The sequence below is a fragment of the Panthera pardus genome, unplaced genomic scaffold, assembly GCF_024362965.1.
Source record: "Panthera pardus isolate Hobbes unplaced genomic scaffold, ASM2436296v1 HiC_scaffold_13, whole genome shotgun sequence".
NCBI lineage: Eukaryota > Metazoa > Chordata > Mammalia > Carnivora > Felidae > Panthera > Panthera pardus.
This window is the reverse complement of record NW_026526688.1, coordinates 137,009,566-137,037,052: the sequence shown is the minus strand read 5'-3', so window position 1 is coordinate 137,037,052 and position 27,487 is coordinate 137,009,566. Positions and strand designations below refer to the sequence as shown.

The 27,487-nt window shown below is 39.8% G+C and overlaps 1 protein-coding gene and 1 long non-coding RNA gene across 2 annotated transcripts in view; one reads left to right on the top strand and one right to left on the bottom strand.

Annotated features, from left to right (window-relative positions):
* Positions 1 to 956: 956 nt before the first annotated feature.
* Positions 957 to 26,359, bottom strand: LOC109276617 (placenta-specific gene 8 protein). The gene is made up of 5 exons (XM_053901425.1): positions 26,227 to 26,359; positions 14,841 to 14,982; positions 12,375 to 12,499; positions 5,799 to 5,920; positions 957 to 1,237 (listed from the first exon to the last, which is right to left on the bottom strand). Exons 2-4 carry the CDS (start codon positions 14,950 to 14,952, stop codon positions 5,816 to 5,818), a joined length of 342 nt encoding a protein of 113 aa, XP_053757400.1. The 5' UTR covers positions 14,953 to 14,982; positions 26,227 to 26,359; the 3' UTR covers positions 957 to 1,237; positions 5,799 to 5,815.
* The window catches only part of LOC109276615 (uncharacterized), a 61,267-nt gene continuing 55,282 nt past the window's right edge, over positions 21,503 to 27,487 (top strand). Inside the window, exons 1-3 of the long non-coding RNA XR_008421742.1 lie at positions 21,503 to 21,711; positions 22,413 to 22,453; positions 23,432 to 23,477. This is a non-coding gene — a long non-coding RNA (uncharacterized LOC109276615). The remainder of the gene's footprint in view (positions 21,712 to 22,412; positions 22,454 to 23,431; positions 23,478 to 27,487) is intronic.

The following is a 27,487-nucleotide window of genomic DNA, read 5'->3' as shown; positions in this document are numbered from 1 at the left end:
TGACACTAGGAAGAACGTGAGCTATAAAAGGAGCGGATCCCTGATACAACCTTGCAAAGCACCACAATCTATGAGGTGAATAAAAGAAGGGGCAGAGCACTCCAGTTTGCTGAGCTTAAGGTCCAGGTGCCTTTACATTTTTTTAATTTTTAAAAAATATTTATTTATTTTTGAGAGAGAGAGAGAACATGAGCAGGGCTGGGGCAGAAAGAGAGAAGGGGGCAGAGGATCTGAAGCAGGCTCTGTGCTGACAGCCCAATGCAGGGCTCGAACTCACAAACCATGAGATCATGACCTGAGCCAAGGTGGACGCTTAACCGACTGAGCCACACAGGTGCGCTGTAGGTGCCTTTACATTTTATCTCTCTGAAATTTCACAATAAACCTGTACGGTAGTTTTGCCTCCCCTTCCCCTACCCCAACAAATGAAATGGATTCAAGGGTAGGAGGAAAACCAAAGGAACTGGGAAAGTGAGATTTTCGTCAGGGCAAAATGTTGCATGTGGAACATAGAGAGTAATAAATGTGAAAAAAATTCTTGCTTCACACATTTATCATCAATATTTAATCAAAATAGTCATACTGAATTTGATCACTGAATTTTTGTTACTTGTCCTGATACTTCATTTTCAAAAGAGAAAGAAAATCAACACAACGAACCCATCAGGTGTATGCAGCTGGGAAGCAGGACATAGAGTGTTGTTACTTTGTCAGCATTAATAATACTTATTGGGTAACATGATAAGGAGAAAAAGTATTAGTTAAATGTATTGTAAGTGTCTTATAATAGCTATCCATAGTCTTTCATTCTATCTCAAAGTTCTTAGATGAAAGAGAACCGAGTTACTGTGGACCAAACTCTCCTGTGAAGAAACCAAACTACCAGAACAAAAGATGATGTGGACCCTTAAAATGAACTAATGACCTAAAGACATTGACAGCAAGGAAGCATATAGTATCTTGTTAGTAAAATCTTTTATTTTGTTTATATAAGAAATGTAACACAAAATTCATAAGCCAGAAAATTTAATAATATGAAAGCAAGGAGAAACTAAGCCAAACCATTTAGCAAAACTAAGCAAAAACATTCATTTAAAATAAATCAAAATTCCATTCTTTTATCCCATTGATTGTGATTAAGCATATCTGTCATATTTCATTTGCAAAAGCAGAGAAGGATTCAAACTGAAGAGGTGTATGCCTGCTGGTTTTAGTTGCTTCAGTGAGAGCTTTTCACCTATAAGGGATACACAAAGAATAGGTTTGAGCTTCCTCAATCTACTTTTTAATTTTCAATAAACTTTAAATTTTAGAATTAAATTTTTTTTAACGTTTATTTACTTGAGAGACAGAGCACGAACAGGGGAGGGTCAGAGAGAGAGGGAGACACAGAATCGGAAGCAGGCTCCAGGCTCTGAGCCATCAGCCCAGAGCCGGTCGCGGGACTCGAACTCACGGACCGCGAGATCGTGACCTGAGCCGAAGTCGGCCGCCCAACCGACTGAGCCACTCAGGCGCCCTAGAATTATTTTAGATTTACAGAAAAGTTGCAAAGATAGTACAGGGGGCTCTTACATCCCCTGCCCCTGTTTCCCTACCAGTTAACATCTTACTATGGTAGATTTGTTACAACTAATGAACCAATGTTGATACATAATATTATTAATAAAAGCATATACCTTAGCTAGATTTCTCAATTTCTACCTAATGTCTTTTTTCTGTTCCAGGATCCCATCTAGGACAGCACGTTACATTCAGTTGTCACGTTTCCACAGGCTTCTCCAAACTGTGATTGTTTCTTGACTTTCTTTGTTTGCGATGGCCTTGACAATTTAGACGAGATCTGGTCAGGTATTTTGCAGAATACCTATGCATCAGTTTGGATTTGGCCCATGTGTTTCTGCTGGTTAGACTGGAGTTACGGGGTTTTGAGAGAAGACCGAGAAGGTAGAGTGCCATTCTCATCACATCATTTCAAGGGGACATGCTACCAACATGACTTATCACTGATGAGGTTCACTTTGGTCACTTGGCTGAAGTAGTTCTGTCAGGTTTCTCCACTATAAGGCTACTCTTTTTTCCTCCTTTTCATATATACTCTTTGAAAGGAAGTTACTCTGCAAACCCATTCTTACGAGGTAGGAGTTACACTCCATTGCCTTGAGGGAGGAACACATACATACATTGTTTGGAATTCTTCCGTACTTCTGGAAAATTCGTCTGTTCTCCCCCATTTATTTGTTTGTGTAATCATGTATTTATAGAAGTATGACTCATAGATATTTTATTTTGGCTATAATCTTTCCATTTATAATCTAATGCTACTTTACTTTGTTGCCTCAATTGTTCCAGTGTTCACAATTGGGAGCTTTTTCAGTTGTTTTTATGTCCCCTTGGTTTACCTACTTTTTTAAGTGTTTCTTTATTTATTTTGAGGGTGGAGGGGCAGAGAGAGAATCCCAAGCAGGCTCTGCGTTGTCAGTGCAGAGCCCCACCTGGGGCTCGATCTCATGAATCGTGAGATCATGACCTGAGCCAAAATCAAGAGTCAGCAGGACGCTTAATCAACTGAGCCACCCATGTACCCCTTTTCAACCTATTCTTAACATAAATCATGTTCTTCTTTGATCTTTGTCTCTTGATTCTCCCATTTCAGGTGTTTGTATATCTAAAGTTTCACTGTTGATGAATAATGTAGGGTCAAAGGTGATACACCAGAGTCAAGACCACCAAGGTATTTTACCTCAAACCCACTGATTCAGTAAGATAATTTCTCTGGGGTTAAAAGAAATAGGTCAGATGTTAGGATTCATTATGTATGTGTGGGTATATATTTCATCCAACCTGTCTCATGTGCTTATTTAAATAAACAGTGTTAAACTGGTCTAATTCCACATGTTTGCTTCTGACCTCATCCTGTCCAGTTTGTGCTATATACCATTATCAGATTAATTCTTCTAAAGTATAGCTCTATTGATGTTACCCCCTTACATAAAGCCTACAGTAACTCCCCACTGCTTACCAAATCAAAGGCCAAATCATCAGCCCAGTTTTCAGTACATTAAATGCCATGGCCCAACTCACTTATAAGTCTTTCATTTCTCATTGTTTTCCTACTTATATGTTCCTACCAAGTTGAGTGGACCTACACTCACAAAGATGTTTTCCCTTTTTTGCTTCTACAGTTTCACGAATGCTGCTGCTGATTAGAAGCAACATCCAGGGGTACCTGGGTGGCTCAGTGGGTTAAGCATCTGACTCTTGATTTCAGCTCAGGTCATGATCTCACAGTTCATGAGTTTGAGCCCCATGTGGGGCTCTGTGCTGTCAGCTTGGAGCCTGCTTGGGATTCTCTCTCTCTGACCGCCCCCCCACCCCTTTCTCAAAATAAATAAATTAAAAAAAAAATGCAACTGAGTGAAAATGCTGAAGAAAAAACAGAAAGAAGCCACATCCATTTTTATTAATTAAAGCCACATCTTGTGTCAGAAATCTTAATGTTTGTCCCATCTGATCCATTTTCATCCTTGTCTTCCCTGCTCTATGTTCTGGGAGGCTGACCTGTATATTACAGCACCAGTTTCCTGCCCTCTGCCTTCCTGTGGGTTCAGCCAGTGGGAAGCCTAGAGAGGACATCAGAAAGTGAGATCAGGGTATTTTTTCTCTTGACTACTTCCTTCCTATGAGGGTGCCCCAGGCTACTCCTGTCTTTCTAGTGAGAGGTTACTGTTCCTCTCAGGGCCGCCTTCTCCTTCTCATAGCTCACTCCTTTGGGTTTCAAGTAACTTCTCCTTCCTTGCCTCTCTGAGGCCTAGGGGTGGTATAGTTTAAAATTCTTTAATGTTTTTATTTATTTTTGAGAGAGAGAGACAGAGCACAAGCTGGGGAAGGGCAGAGAGAGAAGAAGACATAGAATCCAAAGCAGGCTCTAAGCTGTCAGCAAAGAGCCTGAGGCGGGCCTCAAACCGGGGAACCACATGACCTGAGCTGAAGTTGGATGCTTAACCAACTGAGCCATCCAGGTGCCCCTAAGGGGTGATATAGTTTAACTGCCTCTAGCCTAGATTCCAGCACCATCCCTGGTCATTTCCCTCTACCTCCCACCCACACCTTTATTGTAAGTAGTTTTCATTAAATCCTTGTACTATTACAATTTCAGTGCCATCTCTTTCCTATTGTGACCTTGATATTCACATTCACTTTAGAATAAAAAACCACTTCTTTCAAGAAACTCGCTCGCTCTTTCTTTTCTTTCTTTCTTTCTTTCTTTCGAGAGAGAGGGAGAGAGAATCCCATACAGGCCCCGTTCTGTCAGCATGGAGCCCAACGCAGGGGCTCGAACTGATGAACATGACATCATCACCTGAGCTGAAACCAAGAGTCAACTGCTCAACCAACTGAGACATTCAGATGCCCCCAAGAAACTTTCATTTACACATGTCAGTAGAATATGATCTTTCCCTCCTCTGAACTTAAAATAGCACTTGGTCTAAAGTCATTAGTCAAACCTGTCATTTTATTTAAAGGCTATCTAATCCTTTCTTTTAGAGTATAAAGTCTTTAAAGACAAGGAGACCAGCTTATTTATTTTTGTTCTCCACAGGACCTAGCAGTGTCCTGCATAGTACTAGGTACTTGATACATTATCTGCTAAATAAATGATATTTTAAAATATATTCTCCATGAGTTATATTTGTTAACCTATACAGAGTTCGCATTCCCTTGAAAAAGAAAGTGATGTATTACTAAGAGTGGGAAAATTAATGTTTTTTTCCCCATACTCAAGATAAATTCTATAGAGGACTGACAAAATCATGTTTATTTCTACTTTACTACATCTTCAATAGCTAATTCTGAGCATCCTGGAAAAATTAGTTGGAAATGAGTTGATTGACTGTCAAAAGTTCAGATTCTATATAGCATTTTCAAATATTCTATATTCAATAACCACCACTTTCAGGATTCACTTTTTCCAATAGGATTTTCCAGCTTAAACTCACCTCATTATTGATAGATGCTTTATGCTGCAATCAATTCAAATATTACAAAGCATGTAATTTTTATTTGTTCTACTACTTTGTAGTTATTTACCAAGTTCTTTTGTCAGTTTGTCTAAGTAGGGGGCTTATTTTCTACTTTTTTTGTATCTCACCACACTCTGTTATTTTACAAGTGGTAAGTTCTTCATTAATGGATCAAGAGAATTCTGAGAAGTCTAGAAAAGTCACCATCCCTTTACTTACTAAAATATGATTTCAAAACATAAAGCTATTGCTATAGACTGAATGTTTGTGCCCCCAGCAAAACTCATTTGTTGAAACCCTAACCCCCAGTGTGATAGTATTAAGAGGCAGACCCTCCGGGAGATAATTAGATTTAAATAAGGTCGTGAAGGTGAAGCCCCCACAATGGGATTACTGTCTTCATAAGAAAAGGGACCAGAGCTTGATCTCTTTCCACCATTTGAAGATACAGTGAGAATGTGGCCACCTGTAAGCTAGGAAGAGAGCCCCCACAGGAACTCAATTGGCCCACACCTTGATCTTGGACTTCCCAGCCTTCAGAACTGTGAGAAATAAATTCTTGTGTAAACGACCCACCCTGTGCTATATTGTTATGGTGGCCCAAGTAACCTAATACAGCTATTTTCTTCATAAGAGGAAACCAAGATCAATCTTTATATGAAGACAACATTTGAAAGATGTAAAGAATTGTTATTATTGAATCATTACTCAAAATAATGCTAATTTACAAATCCCTTAATTATATATATTTTTAAAAAACACAGTTTCTGGAACCTACCATTAGGTTTTTTTTAGAAAGTACGCATGGCTCTCCTTCTATTGATGTCTCTCTTGATTTGGCAAAGAGAACATTGAGGACAGCAATGGGTCACCACATAGTCATCACAAATGGATCCCTGGTTGAAAAGATAAAAGAAATAGAAATTAAAATCCACCTATTAGGAAGTTGGAACTTGTGGATTTTCAAGACACTTTGAAGAGAAGCAGAAGGAACCGATCCTTGGAATTCAGAGTTTGGATGGATACATTTAGGAAAATGTTAATTGATTTTTCCGTATAACTCCTCTTTTTATGACATCGAATGTTTTCCTATATTTTGTAATATTGAAAATAGAAGATATCAATCAACCAAACTGTCAGTAAGAGGAAAAAACAAAGAGTTTCAGAAAGTAAAATCTCAAAATTCTTGCTTCCCACACCTCATCCCTGTCTCAGGAAGCTATGTGAGGATACCTCCATCACAATGAGGGAGGAGACCTGGAAAGAGGAAGACGTGGGATATAAGAAACAGGAGCCTAACCCAGGAAAGAAGCTAATGAAATCTCCAGGCTCATGGTGAAGGAGAACCCAGGGTGAGATCTAAGCCTCAGAAATGAAGAGCAACTAGTTCAAAGGGTAGTTTAAGTCAGGGAGTGATTTCATCAAGAAGATAAAAATGATAGAATGTCCAATGTGTTGAATGTGTTGAAAAGAAATTTAGAAAACTGGGAAAGAGTAGTTTTGGAGGTAAAGTCAGTGGAAAACTACTCGTGGCTAAGTGGAGAGTTACTAATGAAAATGCCAAGAATTGTTAAGACCAGGAAAAACAAAGTTTAATAGGAAAGGCAATCATAGTTCACTACATGATGCAACTCTGAAGAGCTAACAGAAGTCTCATAATGTAAGTACCAAACATGGATTTAACCCAAATTACATATAACAATATTGGAAGGACTGGGGTAGGGAGAGGGTGGAGAAGGAGAAGAAAGGGAAATAAATTCTCATCTTTCAGAGTGGGAGGTCTATAGACAATGCCCCAAACTTAAAACTCAAAAAGTAGCAATACAGTCTATGATTTGGAGATACGGAGGGAAACACTCACAGAGTTCTGGGACTGAGGCAGTAGGGGAGAGAAGTTTGTGGACTACTGTTTTTCTTAACAAAAAGTAGATAATCTGGGGCAGCTGCTTGGCTCAATCGTTAAACATCCGATCTTGATTTCAGCTCACGTCATGATCCTGTTCGTGAAATTGAGCCCTGAGTTGGGCTCTGCACTGAGGGCATGGAGCCTGTTTGGGATTCTCTCTCTCCCTCTCTCTCTACCCCTCCCCCTCAAAATAAATAAATAAACTTAAAAAAAAATAGATAATCTAGAAAACTATGTGCTTGCAGAGCTTTGGTAAATAAATTAAAGCTGTACTAGAAAACAGGAGTGGGGTTATTTAGTGGGCCAGAAATTTTGAGTACTTTTTTGGAAATAGGAAGCAGATAGGATTACACTGATGGAGAAAGTAAAACAGAGGTAGGGAACCTGAAACCTAACAGGGTCACGGGCAGAGCATTTGATAAATAGCGAACTCAAAAACCTGGAAACTCAGGAGAAAGAACAGGCTGGGGAGCAGAAGACTCGAAGTTAACTGAAGCCTGCCTGCACATTGGGGCCAGTCCAGAGCCACCTGTTGTGGCTTTGCCCCAGGAGACAGCATGCAGATAACCTTAACAGAGGACTCTGATGTGGGCTTTGGGCCCTAGGAGAGGAGAGGGGGAAGTACTGGGGCAGTTCTTCACTTATCTTCCAAGAGATCAGATTCCCTAAGACACACTTAAAGGGTAAACAAAAGGCAAAGATATGTTAGCACAGCAGAAAAATCTAAATTTCTCTCACTCATGGGATAGCCAATTATTTTATGTTTGGTATTCACTGAATTTTTTTTTCTTTTTTTTAGTTCTTTTCTTCCTTTTGCTGCAGAGGTCTTTCCTGATTCCTTTTGTTCCCTTTAGATGTCCCACTAATTTTTATCTGATTAGTGATTTCCTTTCATTTTTTACCCACAACTTAAAATTATATTTATCTTGAGATTCATCCAGGTTTTTGTGTGTATCAACAATTCCTCTTTATTGCTGAGTAGTATTCCATTATATGGATATATCACACTTTGTTTATCCATTCACCTGCAGGGGGATATTTGGATTGTTTTTAGTTTGGGGCTGTTACAAGCAAAACTGCTCTGAACATTTGATAGAAGTCTTGGTATGGATATAAATTTCCTTGAGTAAATATCCAGGAGTAAAATGGCTGGCTCAAATGGTAGGTGTGTTTAACTTTTTAAGAAAATGCCTTTACATTCCTACCAGCAGTGCATGTGAGTTTCAGTTCCTCCATATTTGGCAATGCTGTGGTTTGGTCTGATTAATTTTGGTGATTCCCTTAGTTGTGTAGTGGTATCTCATTGTGGTTTTCATTTATGTTTCTCTAATGACTAATGATATTGAGCATCTTTTTATTTGCTTATTTCCCATCCAAGTATTTTCTTTTTCCACTAATTTTATTTTCATTGTGTTAAGAACACTTACCATGAGATCTATCCTCTTAACAAATTTTAAGAGTACATAACACAACTTGGATGGATCTCAATCATACTGAGTAAAAGAAGCTAGATAAAAGAGTATAGACTGTATAGTTCTATTATATAAAGCTGCAGAAAATGCAAACTATAGTGACAGAAAACATTGGCAGTTAGTTGGGGAAGAGGAGAGGGGAAAGAGGAAAGAATTACAAATGGGTATGAGTAAACTTTTGGAGGTGATGAATATGTTCACTGCCTTGATTGTGAGGATGGTTTCATGGGTCTGTATCATGGGTATATAAACTTATCAAATCATACACTTTACATATACGCAGCTTATTATAAGTCAATTATACATCGATAAAGTTGTTTTTTTAAAAATGGAAAATAATTATGCATAGCTATCAATGTCATACAAAATAAAGTCTTTAGAATGCCTTATTCTTCCTCTTTCTTCCAATCTTCCAAATTTTTGTTAAAACGAAATACGTTTTACTTTCAGACTGTTATTTTTTTTAATGTTTATTTGTTTTTGAGAGAGAGAGGGACAGACAGAGTGTGAGCAGGCAAAGGGTAGAGAGAGGGAGACACAGCATCTGAAGCAGGCTCCAAGCTCTGAGCTGTTAGCACAGAGCCCGACATGGGGCTCAAATCCACGAACAGTGAGATCATGACCTGAGCTCAAGTTGGACGCTTAACTGACTGAGCTACCCAGGCACCCCACTTTCAGACTGTTATTAATTTTTCAGACTCCTAAAGAGCATTAAGAAAATTTGATTATGCAAACTTAATACCCAAAAAACAAATAAATTAATGAAGAAATGGGCAAAAGACATGGATAGACGTTTTTCCAAAGAAGACATCCAGATGGCTAACAGACACATGAAAAAATGCTCAACATCACTCATCATCAAATCAAATATTTATGTATTTATCTAGAGAAATACAAATCAAAACCACAATGAGATACCACCTCACACCAGTCAGAATGACTAAAATTAACAACTCAGGCAATGACAGATGTTGGAGAGGATGCGGAAAAAGAGGAACCCTTTTGCACTGAGAGTGGGAATGCAAACTGGTGCAGCCACTCTGGAAAACAGTATGGAGCTTCCTCAAAAAATTAAAACTAGAACTACTCTATGACCCAGCAATTGCACTACTAGGTATTTATCCAAGGGATACAGGTGTGCTGTTTCAAAGGGGCACGTGCACCCCAATGTTTATAGCAGCACTATCAATAATAGCCGAAGTATAGGAAGAGCTCAAATGTCCATCGACAGATGAATGGATAAAGAATATGTGGTATATATATAATGGAGTATCACTCAGCAATCAAAAAGCGTGAACTCCTGCCATTTACAACAATGTGGATAGAATTAGAGTGTATTATGCTCAGCGAAATTAGAGAAAGACAAATATCACATGACTTCACTCATATGTGGAATTTAAGATATAAAACAGATGAATATAGGGGAAGGGAAGCAAAAATAATATTAAAAAAAGGAGGGGGAGGGGCGCCTGGGTGGCTCGGTCGGTTGAGCATCCGACTTCGGCTCAGGTCATGTTCTTGCGGTTTGTGAGTTTGAGCCCCGCGTCGGGCTCTGTGCTGTCAGCTGGAGCCTGGAGCCTGCTTCGGATCCTGTGTCTCCTTCTCTCTCTACCCCTCCCCTGCTCTCACTCTGTCTCTCTCTCTCTCAAAAATAAATAAACATTAAAAAATTAAAAACAAAAAGGAGGGGGACAAAACATAAGAGACTCTTGAATATGGAGAACAAACGGAGGGTTGGTGAAAGGGGTGTGGGTGGGGGGATGGCTAAAAGGGCAAGGGGCATTGAGGAAGACACTTGTTGGAATGAGCACTGGGTGTTATATGTAGGGGATGAATCATTAGATTCTACTCCTGAAATCATTCTTGCACTATATGCTAACTAACTTGGATGTAAACTAAAAAAAAAAGGGAAAAAAAAGAAAGTTTGATTATGGACTAAACCTTTAAATTTTTTTAATGTTTGTTTATTTTTGATAGAGACAGAATGCGAGCAGGAGAGGGGCAGAGAGAGAGAGGGAGATGCAGAATCCGAAGCAAGTTCCAGGCTTTGAGCTGTCAGCACAGAGCCGGACGTGGGGCTCGAACTCACAGAACACGAGATCATGACCTGAGTCAAGTCAGACACTGAGCCATCCAGAAACTGCTGATTATGGACTAAGCCTTTAAAAAACTAGATAAACTTCATGTTAAACAATATAGCATAATTAAATAAAGCAATGTACAAAGGATATGTACACATAATTTATAGAAGAAATGCAAAAAGACGAAGAAGTTTAAAAAATTTGCTTGATCTTAACTAATAAAACTTAAACAACAATGAAATATCATTTTGCCTCTCTGATGGGAAAAAGGAAAAAAAAATCCAATATTGGCCACACATAGAATGTTAATGGATTATAAATTGATATAATATTTTTGGAGGGGTATTTGACAGTTTCACATTTTGAATGTACAGATACTGAGGTCTATCAATCTAATCTCAGACACTATTCCACAAAAATACCAGTGCCTATACAGAAGCATATGTGTTAACAACTATTTAATCTGTAATATTACTTAACTCTTCATCAGTAGGGAAGTGATTAAATAAATTATCTATATGGTGGAATACTATTCACACATTAAAAAGGCTCTGTATTACAGACATAAAGGGGGTCTACCAAATATTAAGTGGGAAAAAAACCAAGCTACAGTATGATATGACACCATTTTAAAAGATAAAAACAAATTATAATAAAAGAGTCCCTCACCCCCCAAACTCCATATGTCCACATCATACTAGAGCTATATCTAATCTATATTTGTATGCCTTGCAGGCATAGGAAAAAAACCTAAAAGAGAGTGCACACCAAATTATTAATAGAGTTTATCACTGAGTGGTGGAATTGTGTGTAAAGGGGTTAGATTTTCACGTTTTACTTCACACAGTTCAGTGTTTGAATTTGTCATAAAATTATGTATATAGCATATATTATTTTTGTGATAAAAAACTAACAAATATTTTTAAATGAACAAATAAAATAATTTCAATGGAATAAAATAAGTTACTAAAGTATTCTAGTCATTTGTTCCCTGTGATGTTAATTTAATGTAGCAACTTGGCTAGGTCATGGTGCCCATATATTCTAGATGTTTCTGTGAAGATTTTTTAGACAAGAGTCACATTTAAATCAGTAGATTTTGAGTAAAGCACATTATCCTCTGTAATGTGGATAGGCATCATCCAATCAGTTGAAGGCCTTAATAGAAAAAGATTGACCGCCCCAGAGCAAGAAGAAATTCTGCCAGCAAGTTGCCTTCAGACTTGAACTGCAACTCTTCCCAGCCTGCCAGCTTCCTCTGCTTTTTGGACTTGCCAACCCTCAAAATTCTATGAATCAATTCCTTAAAATCTCTCTCTTTATTTTCATCTAGATTTCTCTATGTCTATATCATCTATATCTCCTTTTGGTTGTGTTTCTCTGGAAAGCCCTGACCAACACATTCTCCTATTACATAAAGTATAGCTTGTGGTAGAGTGGAATGTGTATGCATGGCAAGTTACAGTTGAATATTGACTACTTCTGCTGCTGGTGCGTATCTTTGGGCAAGTTACTCCACCTCTTAAAACTTGAAAGCCCTCATCTATAAAATGTGGACCTACTCACTTTACAGGGGTGGTGTAAGCATTCAGTGAGGTAACTATATGTAACGTACCTGGGGCTTGGTAAACTCTGAATAATCCCCTTCCATTGTATGATATGCATACAAATGAGAGCTGCCTATGTTCTAGGGTCTTTAACAGAAACCTAGAAGGAGGTCACATACCCAAAGGATCTGTTGCCACAGCAATTGAATACAAGGTTGCACATGATGTGAAGCACCTACCAATCAAATTCAGGTGATGGACACCATCAAATGGCTTCCAGGTTTAGAGCGATTATTTTGAGGGTGGGAGCATATGTGAATGACACAGTGTTGTAAGAGACTCACAGAGATGCCGTATCGGGTCCGGTAGAGAGTCCTCATTGCGACACTTGTTCCACACAGACAGCATTCATTCATGTCAGCTGCAACTTGACAAGCAAGGCACATGAAACAAAATGTGCCACAGAGACCTGGACACATGGAACCAGAGGCACAAGTTACTCCACTCTGTTCCCACCGCGTTTGAAATTAGTTTGCTTTGACGAATGGCAGCCCTAATCGTGGCTGGTGTTCATTCAGTATGGCTGGATGGGATGGGGATAAAGCTGGAGGACGAGGCAGGTCGGGGACTGGATGATGAAATGTGAGTGCTCGGAGTTGGTTATGAAAGTCATGAGGGACCACTGAAATATTTTAAGAAGGAAGAATGATTTGGTCAGGGTTGTAATTAAGAAATCCTGCCATGAAGCAATTAGGCTTATATTTAGAACTTGTAATTCATTTATTTGAGTCACAATACTAGGGGCTGGAAGATTTAAATATTCATCTCTAGAGTGTTTTAGGAATGTAGTCTTACTATTACTATGATTTGCAGATGTTGAACTAAAGTCTCAAGATGTGTAAGTCATCACCCCAGGTCATTCAGTAAGACAATGAGAGACAATGAACAAGACCACTGTTCCATTTTCTAGGTAAGTTTTTCTCTCTGTGTTTTTTTTTTTTTTTAAGGTTTATTCATTTTTCAGAGACAGAGCATGAGTGGGGGAGGGGCAGAGAGAGAGGGAGACATAGAATCTGAAACAGGCTCCAGGCTCTGAGCTGTCAGCACAGAGCCCAACGTGGGTCCCAAACTCACAGAGGGCGAGATCGTGACCTGAGCTGAAGTTGGACGCCTAACCAACTGAGCCACCCAGGTGCCCCTCTCTCTGCGCTTTTTAATGTACAGTTGACCCTTGGACAATGCAGGGGTTTGGGGCCCCAACCCCCTGCACAATCAAAAATCTGCATGTAACTTAAAAACATTTTTTTAACGTTTATTTATTTTTGAGAGGGAGAGAGAGACAGACAGAGCATGAGAACGGGAGGGAGGGGCAGAGAAGGAGGGAGACACAGAATCCAAAACAGGCTGCAGGCTCTGAGCTGTCAGCCCAGAGCCTGACGTGGGGCTTGAACTCAGGAACGGTGAGATCAGGACCTGAGCCAAAGTCAGACACTTAACCAACTGAGCTACCCAAGCACCCCTGTGTGTAGCTTTTGAATTCCCCCAAACTTAATTACTAATAGCCTACTATTGCCTTACTTATAACATAAACAGTTGATTAATACATAATTTATATGTTATATGTATTATATACTATATTCTTACAATAAAATAAGCTAGAGAAAAGAAAATGTTAAGAAAAGCATAGGAAGAGAAAACACTGTTATAGTACTATCCGGTAAAAAAAAACTGCATATACGTGAACCACACAGTTCAAACCTAGGTTGTTCAGGGGTCAACTTGATTCCAAATTTCAATTTCACTGGTAAGTTAAAGGTTAATGTATTTTCTTTCCTTGTCTCAGAACACTATGTAGACTTGAGGCAGGCAAATAAACCCCAGAGAAAATTTTTTTTGTAGGCAGGTTTGTTTGTTTCTTTGTTGGTGTTGAGAACTAAGTTCTTTGACATCTAACATCCCCCACCCCCGCCAAACCTACTTTCCCCCAACTTTACTTAGATCTCACAAAAAGAAAACAAAGCAGAGTCAGAGATTCTTTCTAAAGGCAGAAGCTGGCTGCCTTTAGAATTCTGTATTCTCAGGTATATAAAAAACCTAAATATAGAAATTAAAATAATTCTTTTCTGAGCTCATGTTGAAATTATGGATGAGTAGTACCCCTTGTGTACTGGGTACAATGTAGCTATAAAGTAATGAGTTTATATATAACCAAAACAGTCCCTTTTCTTTTCTTTTCTTTTTTAAATCAAGTTAAACTGGAAATGTGTCTTTTAAATTAATGTCTGGTCCACTTATAATCATTAGACCATATCCACTCATTGTGAGAATCATCAGCTTTGTTACTGTTATCTTAACCCCAGAACTTATTTTAGAAGTAAGACTGGGGCGCCTGGGTGGCTCAGTAGTTTGGGCGTCTGACTTCAGCTCAGGTCATGATCTCACGGTTTGTGAGTTCGAGCCCTGAGTCGGGCTCTGTGCTGACAGCTCAGAGCCTGGAGCCTGCTTCGGATTCTGTGTCTCCCTCTCGCTCTGCCTCTCCCCCCACTTGTGCTCTGTCTCTCTTTCTCTCAAAAATAAATAAAATGTAAAAAACAAATAAGAAGTAAGACTATTGTTTCATGTGCTGGAGAAAAATTAACTTATAATCAGCACAAGCCTTTTTTCTTAACTTACCATTCATTGCCTGACATGCCAGGTGCTCTGTAATAAGCCAGGAACCTTTACTACACAGTAAGGGAGGGATGAGGGAAGGCTTTGGCCTTTGATCATTCACCCCCATGGCAATTACAGGGGAGTTTCTTAGCACTTACAGACTCCACAGTCGCTGAAGCAATCACACAGGCCTGTCTGCCAATTGGGGTTCTGGGGTACAGGACCATATCCAGGCTGAGTCACAATGACCATTGGTGACTGAGCTTGCATTTTTGATGCAGGGTCTGAAATAGCAGTGGTCTGAAAAGGAAAAAGTTGGTGTAAGTGGTCAAGTTCGCTCATGGAAATCTGTTTTGGTGCATTCTACTTCAAAGGTGGGCGTGACAATTTAGATTAAGTTGCTTGCTGACATTTTTGATTGATTGAGAGGTTTTTTTTTTAATGTTTTATTTTTACTTGAGAGAAAGAGAGAGAGAGAGAGAGAGGGAGACAGGATCTGAAGGCGGCTCTGTGCTGACAGCAGAGAGCCTGATGTGAGGCTTGAACTCATGAACTGTGAGACCATGCCCTGAGCTGAAGTCGGACGCTTAACCAACTCAGCCACCCAGGCACATAATAAAGTTTTTATTTAAATTCTCTTTAGTGAACATACAGGGTAATATTGGTTTCCGGTATAGAATTTAATGATTTATTGCTTACATATAACACCCAGTGCTCATCACAACAAACCCATCACCCATCACCCACTTAATGCATCCCCTGCCCACCTCCCTCCATCCTGGCTGATCTTTGAAGAAGATGATTTCTATCTCTGCCCCCCAGAGGATGGAGGCCCCTGGGGGAAGGAATTCCCTGAACTGGACAAAGGAACAATTGCTTCTCTTGGAGTAAGGGAGCAAAACAGGGTTATTGGTACTGTTTTTAGACAGGTACCTGGTATCTACCCAAGACGGGAACAAATGACCAACTTATAATCATTGTCAGAAGTAGTGAATTGCAGAACACAGTAGGCTTCTCTAAAATTGTACCACCAGCCTAAGCTTTTGTGTACACACACATCCTTCCCCTCTTGTTTCTTTTATATGTTCCCTTTTGTTTTGAATTTATTTCTGATTAGCAGCTGTAAAGGAAAACCTCCCCTGTTTTCTGTCTACCCACAGAATAGTCCACTTCTACTCACCAAACGTGTGGTATTTTTTCCCACACCAAGCAATTCTGCAATACCAGCTCAAATGTCCTACAGTTCAACTCAATTCTGACATCGTTTACAGGAGATAGCCTCAGATCCCACAAGGTAAGGGCTCATTTAACAAGTCACTTACCAAAAAAAAAAAAAAAAAAAAAAAAAAAAAGAATGAAGATAATCTCTATAAATTCATAGAGAATGATTTCCGGGATATACTGTTAAATGAAAAAAGCAATGTACAAAAGAGTATCTGTCGTTTGACATCCTTTATGTAAGAAATAAAGGAATATACTGGGGCGCCTGGGTGGCTCAGTCAGTTAAGCATCCGACTTAGGCTCAGGTCATGATCTTGCAGTTTGTGGGTTCGAGCCCCGCGTCAGGCTCTGTGCTGACAGCTGGGAGCCTGGAGCCTGCTTCAGATTCTGTGTCTCCCTCTCTCTTTGCCCCTCCCATGCTCATGCTCTCTCTCTCTCTGGTTTTCAATAATAAATAAACATTAAAATTTAAAAAAATTGAAATAAAGGAATATATAGAAAACATACATATACAATAAGAATTACAGAAGGAATAAACCAGAAATGAATAAATGTGTTATGCTCAGAGTAAATGGGGTGAAAAGAATGGGAGAATGGAAATGGAATGGTAGGGATGGGGTGACATCAATCATCATGAGGAACTTACCAACTAACTAAGTTGAGCCTACTGGAAGACAAAGGGGAGTCAAAACAGGAGAGGTACGGCTAGAGTCCACCACCATGGGAAGAGTCCATTCTGGTTTTTTTTTTTTTTTTATGTTTATTTATTTATTTTTGAGAGAGAGAGAGAGGGAGAGGAAGACAGAATGCCAAGCAAGCCTCCGTGCTGTCAGCACAGAGCTTGACACGGGGATTGAACTCAAGAATCATGAGACTGTGACCTGAGCCCAAGCCAGATGCTTAATCGACTGAGCCACCCAGATGCCCCTGTATTATAATTAATGTTAGAACCACACTGAAAGGAGTGGGGAAGAAAAAGGTAACCATAACATCTTCAGAAATCAGTGTTTTGACTATGTAATGTAAGACTAAATGTAAAAAGAACAAATATTTATACCCTAGTTAGTAAAGTTGTTTTTCATAAGAGTATGGGTTAGCGATTCTGAAATTTCTTTATATATATATATATATATATCCATGATGGGCTTGAATAAATAAATATATTTGTGGATAATGAGGTTGAGGTTTTTTACTATCAGAGAAAGAAATTATAAATAAGGAAAGGAGGAGGGCTACTATGAATCCTGTGTGGTTGGATAGGAACCAGGGGTACAAACTCATGATTATTTACACACACACACACACACACACACACACACACACACACACACACAGATAGATATAGATACCTAATATCACTTATTATATCTCTCACACCCAAATCTTCGTTTCAAAATGCCATTTTCCAACAAAAAGGAGCGAGAGTTCATTGGAGAAATGGCTGATTCCAGGGCTAGGGCAGGGAAAGTACAACAGAAAACTGGAACATCTTGTTGCAGGACCAAAAGGCAAAAAAGGGTTCAAGAATGTATTAGAGACAGGACCTCAGAGCCCATCTGATGGCTCTTGCAGTGGCCAAATCTGGGACAATTTGAGCGATGTTAATAAACCAAAATAACTATCCCATAATTCCACTCTGATATAAATAAAAGGATACATTTTAAAATGAGGGGGAATGTGTAGTGCTTTTTTTATGGTAGAATTCCCATTAATGAATGTAGAAGGAATAATGGAGATACAAGATCACCATCTGGCAAACACCACAGTGGTAAGTTGTTGAAGGCAAGACTCATAGATGGATGCTAACACTAGTACGCATTGAAAGTATGATGAGAAATAAGATATTTACATGGTCTCAAAGTATATCCCCAAAAGCTACTTACTAATTATAAAGAAGAAAATAGCATCCTTATTGTGGAGAAATTTGGCAGACACTTAGCCAAGTAATCAAAATTAATATTATCAGTAATGGGACATATTGACATCATGTATTTGTTTATTATCATGCACTGAAGGACACAGCATCATTTCTGTGTTATTTTACCAAAAATACATACTCAGAATCCACTCATGATGAAGTATCAAGACAAACACAAAGGGAGGGATATTCTACCATATATCTGGCCAGTCCTCTTTAAAAGTGTCAAGATCATGAAAAACAGGTGGAAGGGGACTAAGGAGACATGGTGACCAGATGCATTTTGGGACCCCGAAATGAATCCTGGAACAGAAAAGGACTGCCGATGCTCTCCAACCGGAGATCATGAAGAACACAACTCTAGCTGGACAAGTTGAGTTTATTCCTTATAGCAGGGGAGAATGCACCCCACGGGGACTGTAGGGTGTCTGAGTAACAGGGCATTAGAAAACACTTCAGTTGGGTAGTTTTGGAAAAGGATCAAGGAAATGGAGGTGATCCAGAAAGTGTAATACAATTCTATGAGTGGGCATATTAATAAATCTTATCTACAGGCAGCACTGACTAGTGCAAGGCTACCCCCTGCAATTGGTAAAGCAGCAGCAATCATTCTTATTAGCCAGGAAAGGAAGACATTTGGTATGCTGAGGCTTGGATAATGTTTAAAGTTCAAATATGTGTTCAAATATGATTATGGAATGCTAGTGTTTTTATCTTGATCTGTTACGATTACAGACTAGCCTTACCTGACATGAATACTCTGTGAAATTGTTGACATGTGAGAGGAAAACATGAAGACCTAGTGTGAGTGACAGCAGGGATGGACCTTGAGGGTATTATGCTAAGTGAGATAAGTCAGACAGAGAAACACAAATATTGTATGATCTCCCTTATATGTGGAATCTAAAATCAACCAACCAGGCGCACCTGGGTGGCTCAGCATGGAGCCTGCTTGTGATTCTCTCTTTCTGCCCCTCCTGCCATCTCTCTTTCTATTTCTCTTTCTCTCTCCCTCTCTCTCAAAAATAAATAAACATTTAAAACCAACCAACCAAACCAACTTCACAGATGCACAGAACAGATTGGTGGTTGCAGAGGGGAGGAATGGGGAGTGGAAGAAATGGGGGAAGGTGGTAAAAATGTACAAACTTCAGTTGTAAAGTAAGTCCTGGGGATGTATTGTATAGCATGGGGATTACAGTTAATAATACCACATTGTATATTTGGAAGTTGTTAAGAGAATAAATCTTTAAAGTTCTCATTAAAACAGGGGGCACCTGGATAGCTCAGTTGGTTAAGCGTCCGATTTTGGCTCAGGTCATGATCTCATGGTTCATGAGTTTGAGCCCTGCGTGGGGCTCTGTGCTGACAGCTTGGAGCCTGGAGCCTGCTTTGGATTCTGTGTGTCCCTTTCTCTCTGCCCCTCTCCCATTCACGCTCTCTCTCTCTCTCTCTCTCTCTCTCTCTCTTTCTCTCTCTCTCAAAAACAAACATGAAAACAAATTTTTAAAGTTCTCATTAAAAAAGATTTGTAACTACGTGTGGTCATATGTTAACTAGACCTATTGTGGTGAACATTTCACAATATATACAAATATTGAATCATCATGTTGTAGACCTGAAACTAATATAGTGTGAAGGCCAGGTCAGCTTGCAGCAATACCAAACCCTGGCTGACAGCACCAGGCACCTGGGGCCACCTGGGTGACAAGGATTGCTTTTCTCTCCCCTGGGACATTAGTAGGATGACTAGTAAAATCAGGATAAGATCTGTAGATTAATTAGTTAATAGCAGTTTATCAACATCAATTTTCTAGTTTCAATATTTATGCTAGGCTATGAGGAACCAGGAAAACTGGGTAAAGGGTATACAGGGGTTAAATGTGTGTTTTAAAAAAAAAAAAAGCTTCATTGAGATATATTTTATGTACCATAAAATTCACTCATTTAAAATGTATAGTTCAGCAATTTTGATATATCCATAGTTTCACAGCCATTACTATAATCTAATTTTAGAATATTTTTATCACACACCTCTTAAAATCTACCCATATCCATTAGCAGTCACCCCCCACTTCCCTTCACTTCACTCAGCTCCAAACAATCTCTAACCTGTCTCTATTGGTTTGCTTATTCTAGACGTTTCATGTAAATGGAACCATAGACTATAGTAGTCCTCCTTATCTGTGATTTTAGGAACCCATGGTCAACCAAAGTCTGGCAGCAGAGCATCCTCCTTCTGAACTATGGTCAAGTCAATGACAGTCAAATGCCTAAGTCATTCACCTCACTTTATCTCATCACGTAAGTTTTTTTTTTTTATCATCTGAAGAAGAGTGAGTACAGTATAAGAACATTTTGAGAGACGATGTTCACATAACTTTTATTATTGTATATTGTCATAATTATTCTATTTCCTTATTATTGTTTTTAATGTCTTACTGTCCCTAATTTATAAGTTAAACTTTATCATAGGTATGTATGCATAAGAAAAAAACATAGCATATATAAGGTTTGGTACTATCTGCAATTTCAGGCATCCACTGGGGGTCTTAAAACATATCCCTGGAGATACAGAAGACTGTGTATGTCTTTTGTGACTAACTTCCTTTGATTAGCATAATGTTTTCAAGGTTCGTCTCGGTTCTAGTATGTATCAGTACTTCTTTATTGCTTAATAATATTCTATTATGTAGATATACCATTTTGTGTTTATCCATTCATTAGTTGATGGGCATTTAGGATGTTTCTACTCTTTGATTATCAATGAATAATGCTGTTAGATTACTATTTGTGTATGGGTTTTTGTGTGGACATTTGTTTTTCATTTCTATTGGGTATATACTTAGAATTTGAACTTCTGGATCAAAATGGTAACTCCATGTTTAGCATTTTGGAAGGCAGCTATGTTCACCACTGTGCTGCTGACCTAGGTATAGCATTTTGAAGACTTGCTTCAAACTGTTTTCCCAAATGGCTGTATTTTGTGCAAGGGTTACAATTATTGCACATCCTGGTCAAAGTTTGTTATTGTCTGTCTTTCTGTGGGCTATTTTTGCAACATTTCTCATAAATCTAAAATTATCAAAAAATAGCAAAACAAAACATAAAAAAGAATCTGGGAAGAGGGGAGCCCCATAGGATTTACAGTGAAAATATAAAAACAATCTGTTACAAATGCTGTAAAAATATATTCCTAAATTCAAGTAATGCATAATGTAAATACAGCCATTATAAAATTGTTGAATTTCCCTCCCTTATTCTTAGGAACTATTCTAAACAATTTCCCTTTTTTGTATCAAATACCATAAACTGCATCCAGAATAGTTGAAACTTGTTTTAAATTTCCCTTAATAAAGATACATTAAAGATACATTAAAGTGGTTTTTGGTTTTGATTTTTGCTTTATTAAAAAAAAATACCATAATGGCCTTTTACTGCTGTTTGGCAATAAAGGAGAGGCTAACGATTGTGGATGTCAAAGAAAACAACGTGAAGGAATGTTGTAGTAAGTAAACACAAACCCCTGGGGGCTGATCATGGGGGGGGGTGTTATTTGCGGGTGTCCACGTGGGGAGGAGCCGTCTATCTTGAAGTGATGGAATTTAGTGAACCATCTGGCTGTGGTCGCCTCCCTTCAAGGGAGGAGGTCAAGGAGGCGGAGAGCAGGTCGGTGTCAGGCTGAACCAAGCTGTCAAACCCTCCCTGCCCGTCAGCAGTCCCGGTTTTTTCTTTAGAGCAAACAGCCCATCTGGCCCCAGTTGCGATCCACGGGCGAGGTGGCCTCCCCGGATGCGGGGGCAGGTTGGCTTCAGCTCTGCCGTGCGGAGTGTGGGGTGGGCTTCTCATCTGGTCTGCCCCCCACCCCCCCAACCCCGCCACCAAGGATGGTGAGTGCGAGCTGCAGTGTTCCTGCCAGAGAGGAAGGTGTTTTCCAACCCACATTCAGCCTTCTGCTATCTTTGGTTAGGTACCGGGCTCTCTCCCCTGCCTGTGCCTCCAAATTCTCCAGGGCAACCCGCCACCGTCCCACGGGGCAGGGTTGGCCGCCGTGAGGGGCCGACCGCTCCAGGCATCTGCCCCTCGGGGCCGTGGGGAGGGTCCGTGAGGCTGGGACCCGCTGGTTTCTCCAGCTGGACGCGGCGAGACGCACTGGACAGAGGGAGCGCGGCGGTCAGGACGCTCCTGGAGGAGACAGCGGCTGGGCATTCGCGGAGCCGCAGAACCAGCGGTCCAGCACAAGGGCGGGAGGGGGGGGGGCGCTGGGACAGGTGCTCCAGCGGCCCCCTTTACCGGCAGCCAGCCGGCCGCCCCGCGTGCCCCAATCACCCAGTCTCACTAGGCATTTACATAAATTTAGGAACGTTTTCATTAGCTGGTGTGGGTTGATCAGCTTCCTTCTGATCAGGAAGGAAGACAGAAAGAAAGTAACACGCCTCGCTGATTTTAACGCCTATTAGGTGGGCCCCAGATTCTACTACCGGTGCACTTGCCCAGTTTTTGCCTTAATGGGCAGCAACCGCAGCTCTCTGAACAATTTCCTTCTGGCAATCTCATGAAAAAGCAAGTAATTTCAATTCTTTCCTTTCAGGAGCTCACCCTTTCACAATAATTAGCTTGACTTTGGGAAAGGTAAGCCTCCAGTGTGGAATGGAAGCTATACAAGGGCAGGGAATTCTGTGGTCTGTTTTCGCTGATGTACTTCAAAAGTTTAGTATGGGGCCTGGCACACAGTAGGTGCCGTCTAACATTCCCGCTACTATGTTCTCTTAATCCCCATCTTGCTGAGGCAATGCGTGATGCCAGTTGGAGATGGTGGGCATCAGACACTGGCTAATGCCCGCTGAAGCAATGGCCCTTCTTCGCAGGACCCTTTAGATTGCCAGAGTATGAGGACTCAGTTTTTCCCTATATCCCAAACTCCAGTACTAAAATGATAGAAGCCAAATTTGGGCATGATAGCTTCCTACATTTGGGGAAGAAGAGGCATTGCAGGGAATATTTTAAAAAATGCATATGTGTATATAGATGATATAGATATAGATATAGATATATGGTATTTCAGTAATCAAATATCAGAAAAATATAAGAGGCTATACCACGAAGTATGTGTTGTTATCTCTGGGTACTTGACTGATAGATTTTTTTTTTTTTTACTTTTATCTTTATAAATTCGTGTATTGCCTAAATAATTACAATGAACACTTATTTCTATTTATTTCTATTCATTCATTCATTCATTAAAAGAGAAGTCCTGGGGAACTTTTTAAAGAAATGTTTATTTATTTATTTATTTATTTAGAGAGAGATTGAGATAGAGCGTGAGCAGGTGGCAGGGGACACAGAGAGAGAAGAAGACAAGAGAATCCCAAGCAGGCTGCAGAGCCTGATGTGGGGCTCAAACCCACAAACCATGAAATCATGACCGAGTTGAAATCAAGATTTGGAAGCTTAACTGACCGAGCCACCCAGGTGCCCCCATTTACTTCTTTTATAACTAACACAGGAAATACCCAGTTTGGAAACAAAAAACAAACACTGTGATTTTAAAAAATTGTAAAGGTGTCATGCCGATTATCCTAGAGCCGTTTGTATGTTTTTTTTCCTTAGCCCCCAGCCAATGCCTGGCACACAACTGGCATTCAATAAATACCAGGTGAGTGAGTGAATATTTCCACAATCTCTCTCAAAGGAAAAACATGTTCATGTAACCCGCTTATCTTTTAAGAAGTCTGCATTGTGATTTTAACATAGTAACAGTAATCTGAAAATTGCAGAGTAAAAATTTGTCTGCAATTATAGAATTGTCCTTCCCTTCACCTGTCTTCACTCAGTGTATACTATACGTGTTTATGAATTCCAATTGGCTGCTATTAGCCCTTTTAGCAGCATAAGATCTGAACATTCTCGGAGTACCTTTGAAGTCCAACCAGTGTATTCATTATGTAGCAAACAGCTTCATCCAAAATATCCCTATGCTGACTGCCTCTTAATTTGTACAAAAATTTACTTTCTCAGTTTAGTGGTGGAAACAGTCTTCAGCACACCCAAGTTTTAGGTTTGTTGCTTTCACTACTTTTGACTTCCTCTTTTAAATATGGGAAATTGTGGGGAGACAGGTGCTTCCGTGGACTTTAGCGCCCATAACTGAGCCTCAAGAGATTTCTCCTGTTATTCAAAGAAGTTCGTTTCTGCTGAAGGTTACCTACAGGAGTGAGGAAGGCTGCTCTATCCAGCCCAGCCCAGAAGAGTAGTGCTAGAAGGAACCGGTGTCCCAGACATTCATCTGATCTATTTAGCTAACTTTCAAAAAGGTTTTGTAAACTCTCATATGACATTTCTTACTCAAGGAAATACCCTCCTTGATAGTTATAAAACTGAGAGGAGAAAGCAAACACACTCTTACACAGCTCTGTGGTTCAAAGATCATTTCAAAAGTCTAGAGAACTTTAAGTTGCAATAAAATGTAAAACGGTAACAAATGCAAAGCCTCCCCAGGGGCTACAAATCTCTTTGCTTCAGCCTTAAGTATCTAATAGTTTTTAACCCTAGCCATTCAAGATCAGAAATCAACAGTATTTGGGGTGGGGGAGGTGGTGGTGATAACAAAAGACAACTTTCTTGAAATCTCTCTAGTGCCAGTAACCTTGCTAAGAATTTCTGGAACCTTATCTACAACAAGCCTGTCTCCCCAGTTCAGTGGTCCTCAATGCTTACTGGGCGTAAAAACCACTTGGAGAGCTTGATTACCAGGTAGAATGCTGGGCATTAGCCTCAAAAATTGTTATTCGGGTAGGATGGGCTGGGATGGAGGAATCGTACTGAGCACCCTCAGGGTTGCTGCCCCTGTGCCAAAAGGTGGCCCTTTTGGGTAGACACAGCTAGGTGAGAATTAGGAAAATACTACCCATTTCTCCAGGCAGATACAGCCTATGCCAGGGCCTCCAGCTTGCCCGAGGCTCCCTCGTAGCCCCACTCCCTCCTCTGCTGTCTGCCTGTGCAGAACCCTGGCATCATGGGAGATTACAGTGCTAGTGGCTTTGCAGAGCACACTTTGCAAGGCGTGGCCCTGGGCTTTTTCATTTCTCTTCTGTTACAAATCCAGTCTAATTCGGCAAGCATTTATCGGGCACCCAATGTATGTAAAGCGTTGTGTTAGGTTTGGTGGGGACCGAGGAGATGTCTGTAGTTCTTCTCCACGGCCAGCGGCTCTGCCCGTCACTGAGTAACCACAGAGCTGTTTTGTTTTGTGCCATCTTTGATCCCACAGGATCAGAGAGGGAAGGAAAATGCCACTCAGGAAAAAGAAAAAACGGGGGCAGGAGGAATTGAAAAGGGAATCTTGGTGCACAAGTTTTGAAGAGACTACAAGTCCTTTCTTTAGAATGACCTCAATGCCAGGAAACCTTGCAGAGTTTGGCTCACGTTTTAAACATCCTAATTTCACCAATTAGTCTTAGTTACAACTAACCATATACCTGTCTCCTCCGCCTTGGAACACCTCGCTTTTGAGAAGACAGCCTATCACCTTATTAATATTAGCCAATAGCGTTAATATATTACATTAATCCCATTAATATTAGTCAATCCAGGGACTAAGTACGTTGCCTAGATTTTCCTCTTCTTCCTAGTGTTTACTGGTGTTAAATTTTGATTTTTTCACCTTTTTTTAAGCTTTTATTTTTAAGTAATCTCTACCCCTAACGTCGGGCTTACACTCACAACCCTGAGATCAAGAGTTGCATACTCCACTGACTGAGCCAGCCAGGCACCCCGATTTTTTTCACTTCAACTGAAACATTTTCATTTCATAATCTCTCACCTCATTAGCTGTCAAATGTAAGATGAGAAAGGTAACATTTCTAAACATATAAATGAAGCACCAGAATTTAATTTTGAAGCATTCTAGTCTGTTTTCTTACTTTCATGCTAAAAATTCAAGGATTCTCATGATTCGTTAGCTAAATTCAAAAAATTCCGTTTCCGATTTCTAGTATTTTAAATGGACAGATCAAGTAAAATATTTGCAAAGCACAAAGAGATTAGACCAGCACAAGTAAACATGCATATGTATTAACACAAAGAATGAAATGAACGATCAGGTTAGTAAGCACAATATCCAGGATGTGTTTAATGTTGATGAAGATACAAGGCTAACTTAACACTACTCTGAAAAGCATGGCATGTAACACATGCTTGGCACATACTTGTTGAATTTGACTAAGTTTTAACCAAGTAGATAAGAAAACATTGGTCTTTCAGCTGAATCTCAAATTACAACATGCTAGAAATAAAATACTTTTAAATCGAATACTTTTAAAAAACCTGCCCTACTCCCCCCCCTCCCCCCGCCCCCGAGTGCTAAGATAAACGTTTAAAGAATTGCTTAATTTTAGAGTACTTACAGTTAAGAAATAGGTTCTGAGCAGGAAGTGTCTTGTGGCTTGGGAGCGAATCTCACTAGAAGAGAAAGATCTGTGGAGACAGAGAAGTAAGTGTGTTTCTATTGCAGCACATAGTACAAAGAACTGATTCAGAGGTTTTTATTGGCCAGTGTAATTCTGGCAGCAAGGTGTATTCCTATTCACTTGAAAGTGAAAATACTTCTTGCCCCAAAAGGTGTGTTCCTTCTCCTGGGTTGTGTTAAGTACAATCACGTATCTTTTTAGGGGGGAAAAGGATTTGATTCATTGTATAATTTGATTGGTTTTACATGCCTGGAAGAGCTTACCAATTTTTAAAATTTACTTTCTTCCTTTAACACAACAAGTAATATGCTATGTGGTCTAGCGTATATCTATTGCCATATTTATATTGGGAAGCTTATTGACACCATTTGGGAGAAAACAGGCTATCTGGAATTCCATACCTAATCAGACACTTCTTTCTCTCTTTTTTCTCTGCGTTCTTTTTTTTTGTTTTCTGGACTTCTTTTTTTTTGTTTTCTCTAATGTTGATGAAATGCTTACTATGTGTTAGGCACTGTTCTAAATGCTTTGCATGTTTTAATTTATTGAATTCTGCTCACCATTCTGTAAGGTAGGAATGGCTACCTCCATTTAACTGACAGGGCAACTGAGTCACAGCGATGTTAAATGGCTAGTAGATGGCAGCTAGGATTTGGCTGAAATGGACTTTAATCTGTGTACTCTGGTGTTTTCACAACAAACTCTCTCACATTCTCACCATATAGTCTGACATTAGCCCTGTTCTTGTGGGAAATATTTGCCATTTCAAACACCTCACAGTGGGTGAGAAGGAGGCTGATCTCTCTCAGTTCTGAAAGGCTTCAGTTACGAATCAGAAACCAAAGACTATGAACAAGTATTTCTGAAGGAAGAAGCACATGTGTACAAAAATGACATAAAGAACTTGAACTTGATGTAGTAAGAAGAGCCATAGTTTATAGCTGAGCTGACATGGGATAAAATCCTAGTCATGCCATTTGTTAGCTATGTGGCCTCTGGAAGTCACCTCACAAACATGAGCTTCGGTTTCCTTAGCTCTAAAATTAGAGAAGTCAGGCTTACCTACCAGTCATTAAAGAGTCATTGATAATGTGTGGCCTATTTTAGTGTTCAATACATGTAAGCTGATACCACTGAAAGATGCTTGAGGTACCAACTACAATCGGACACAGTGCTTTTTTTCCTCACAGTGATGACA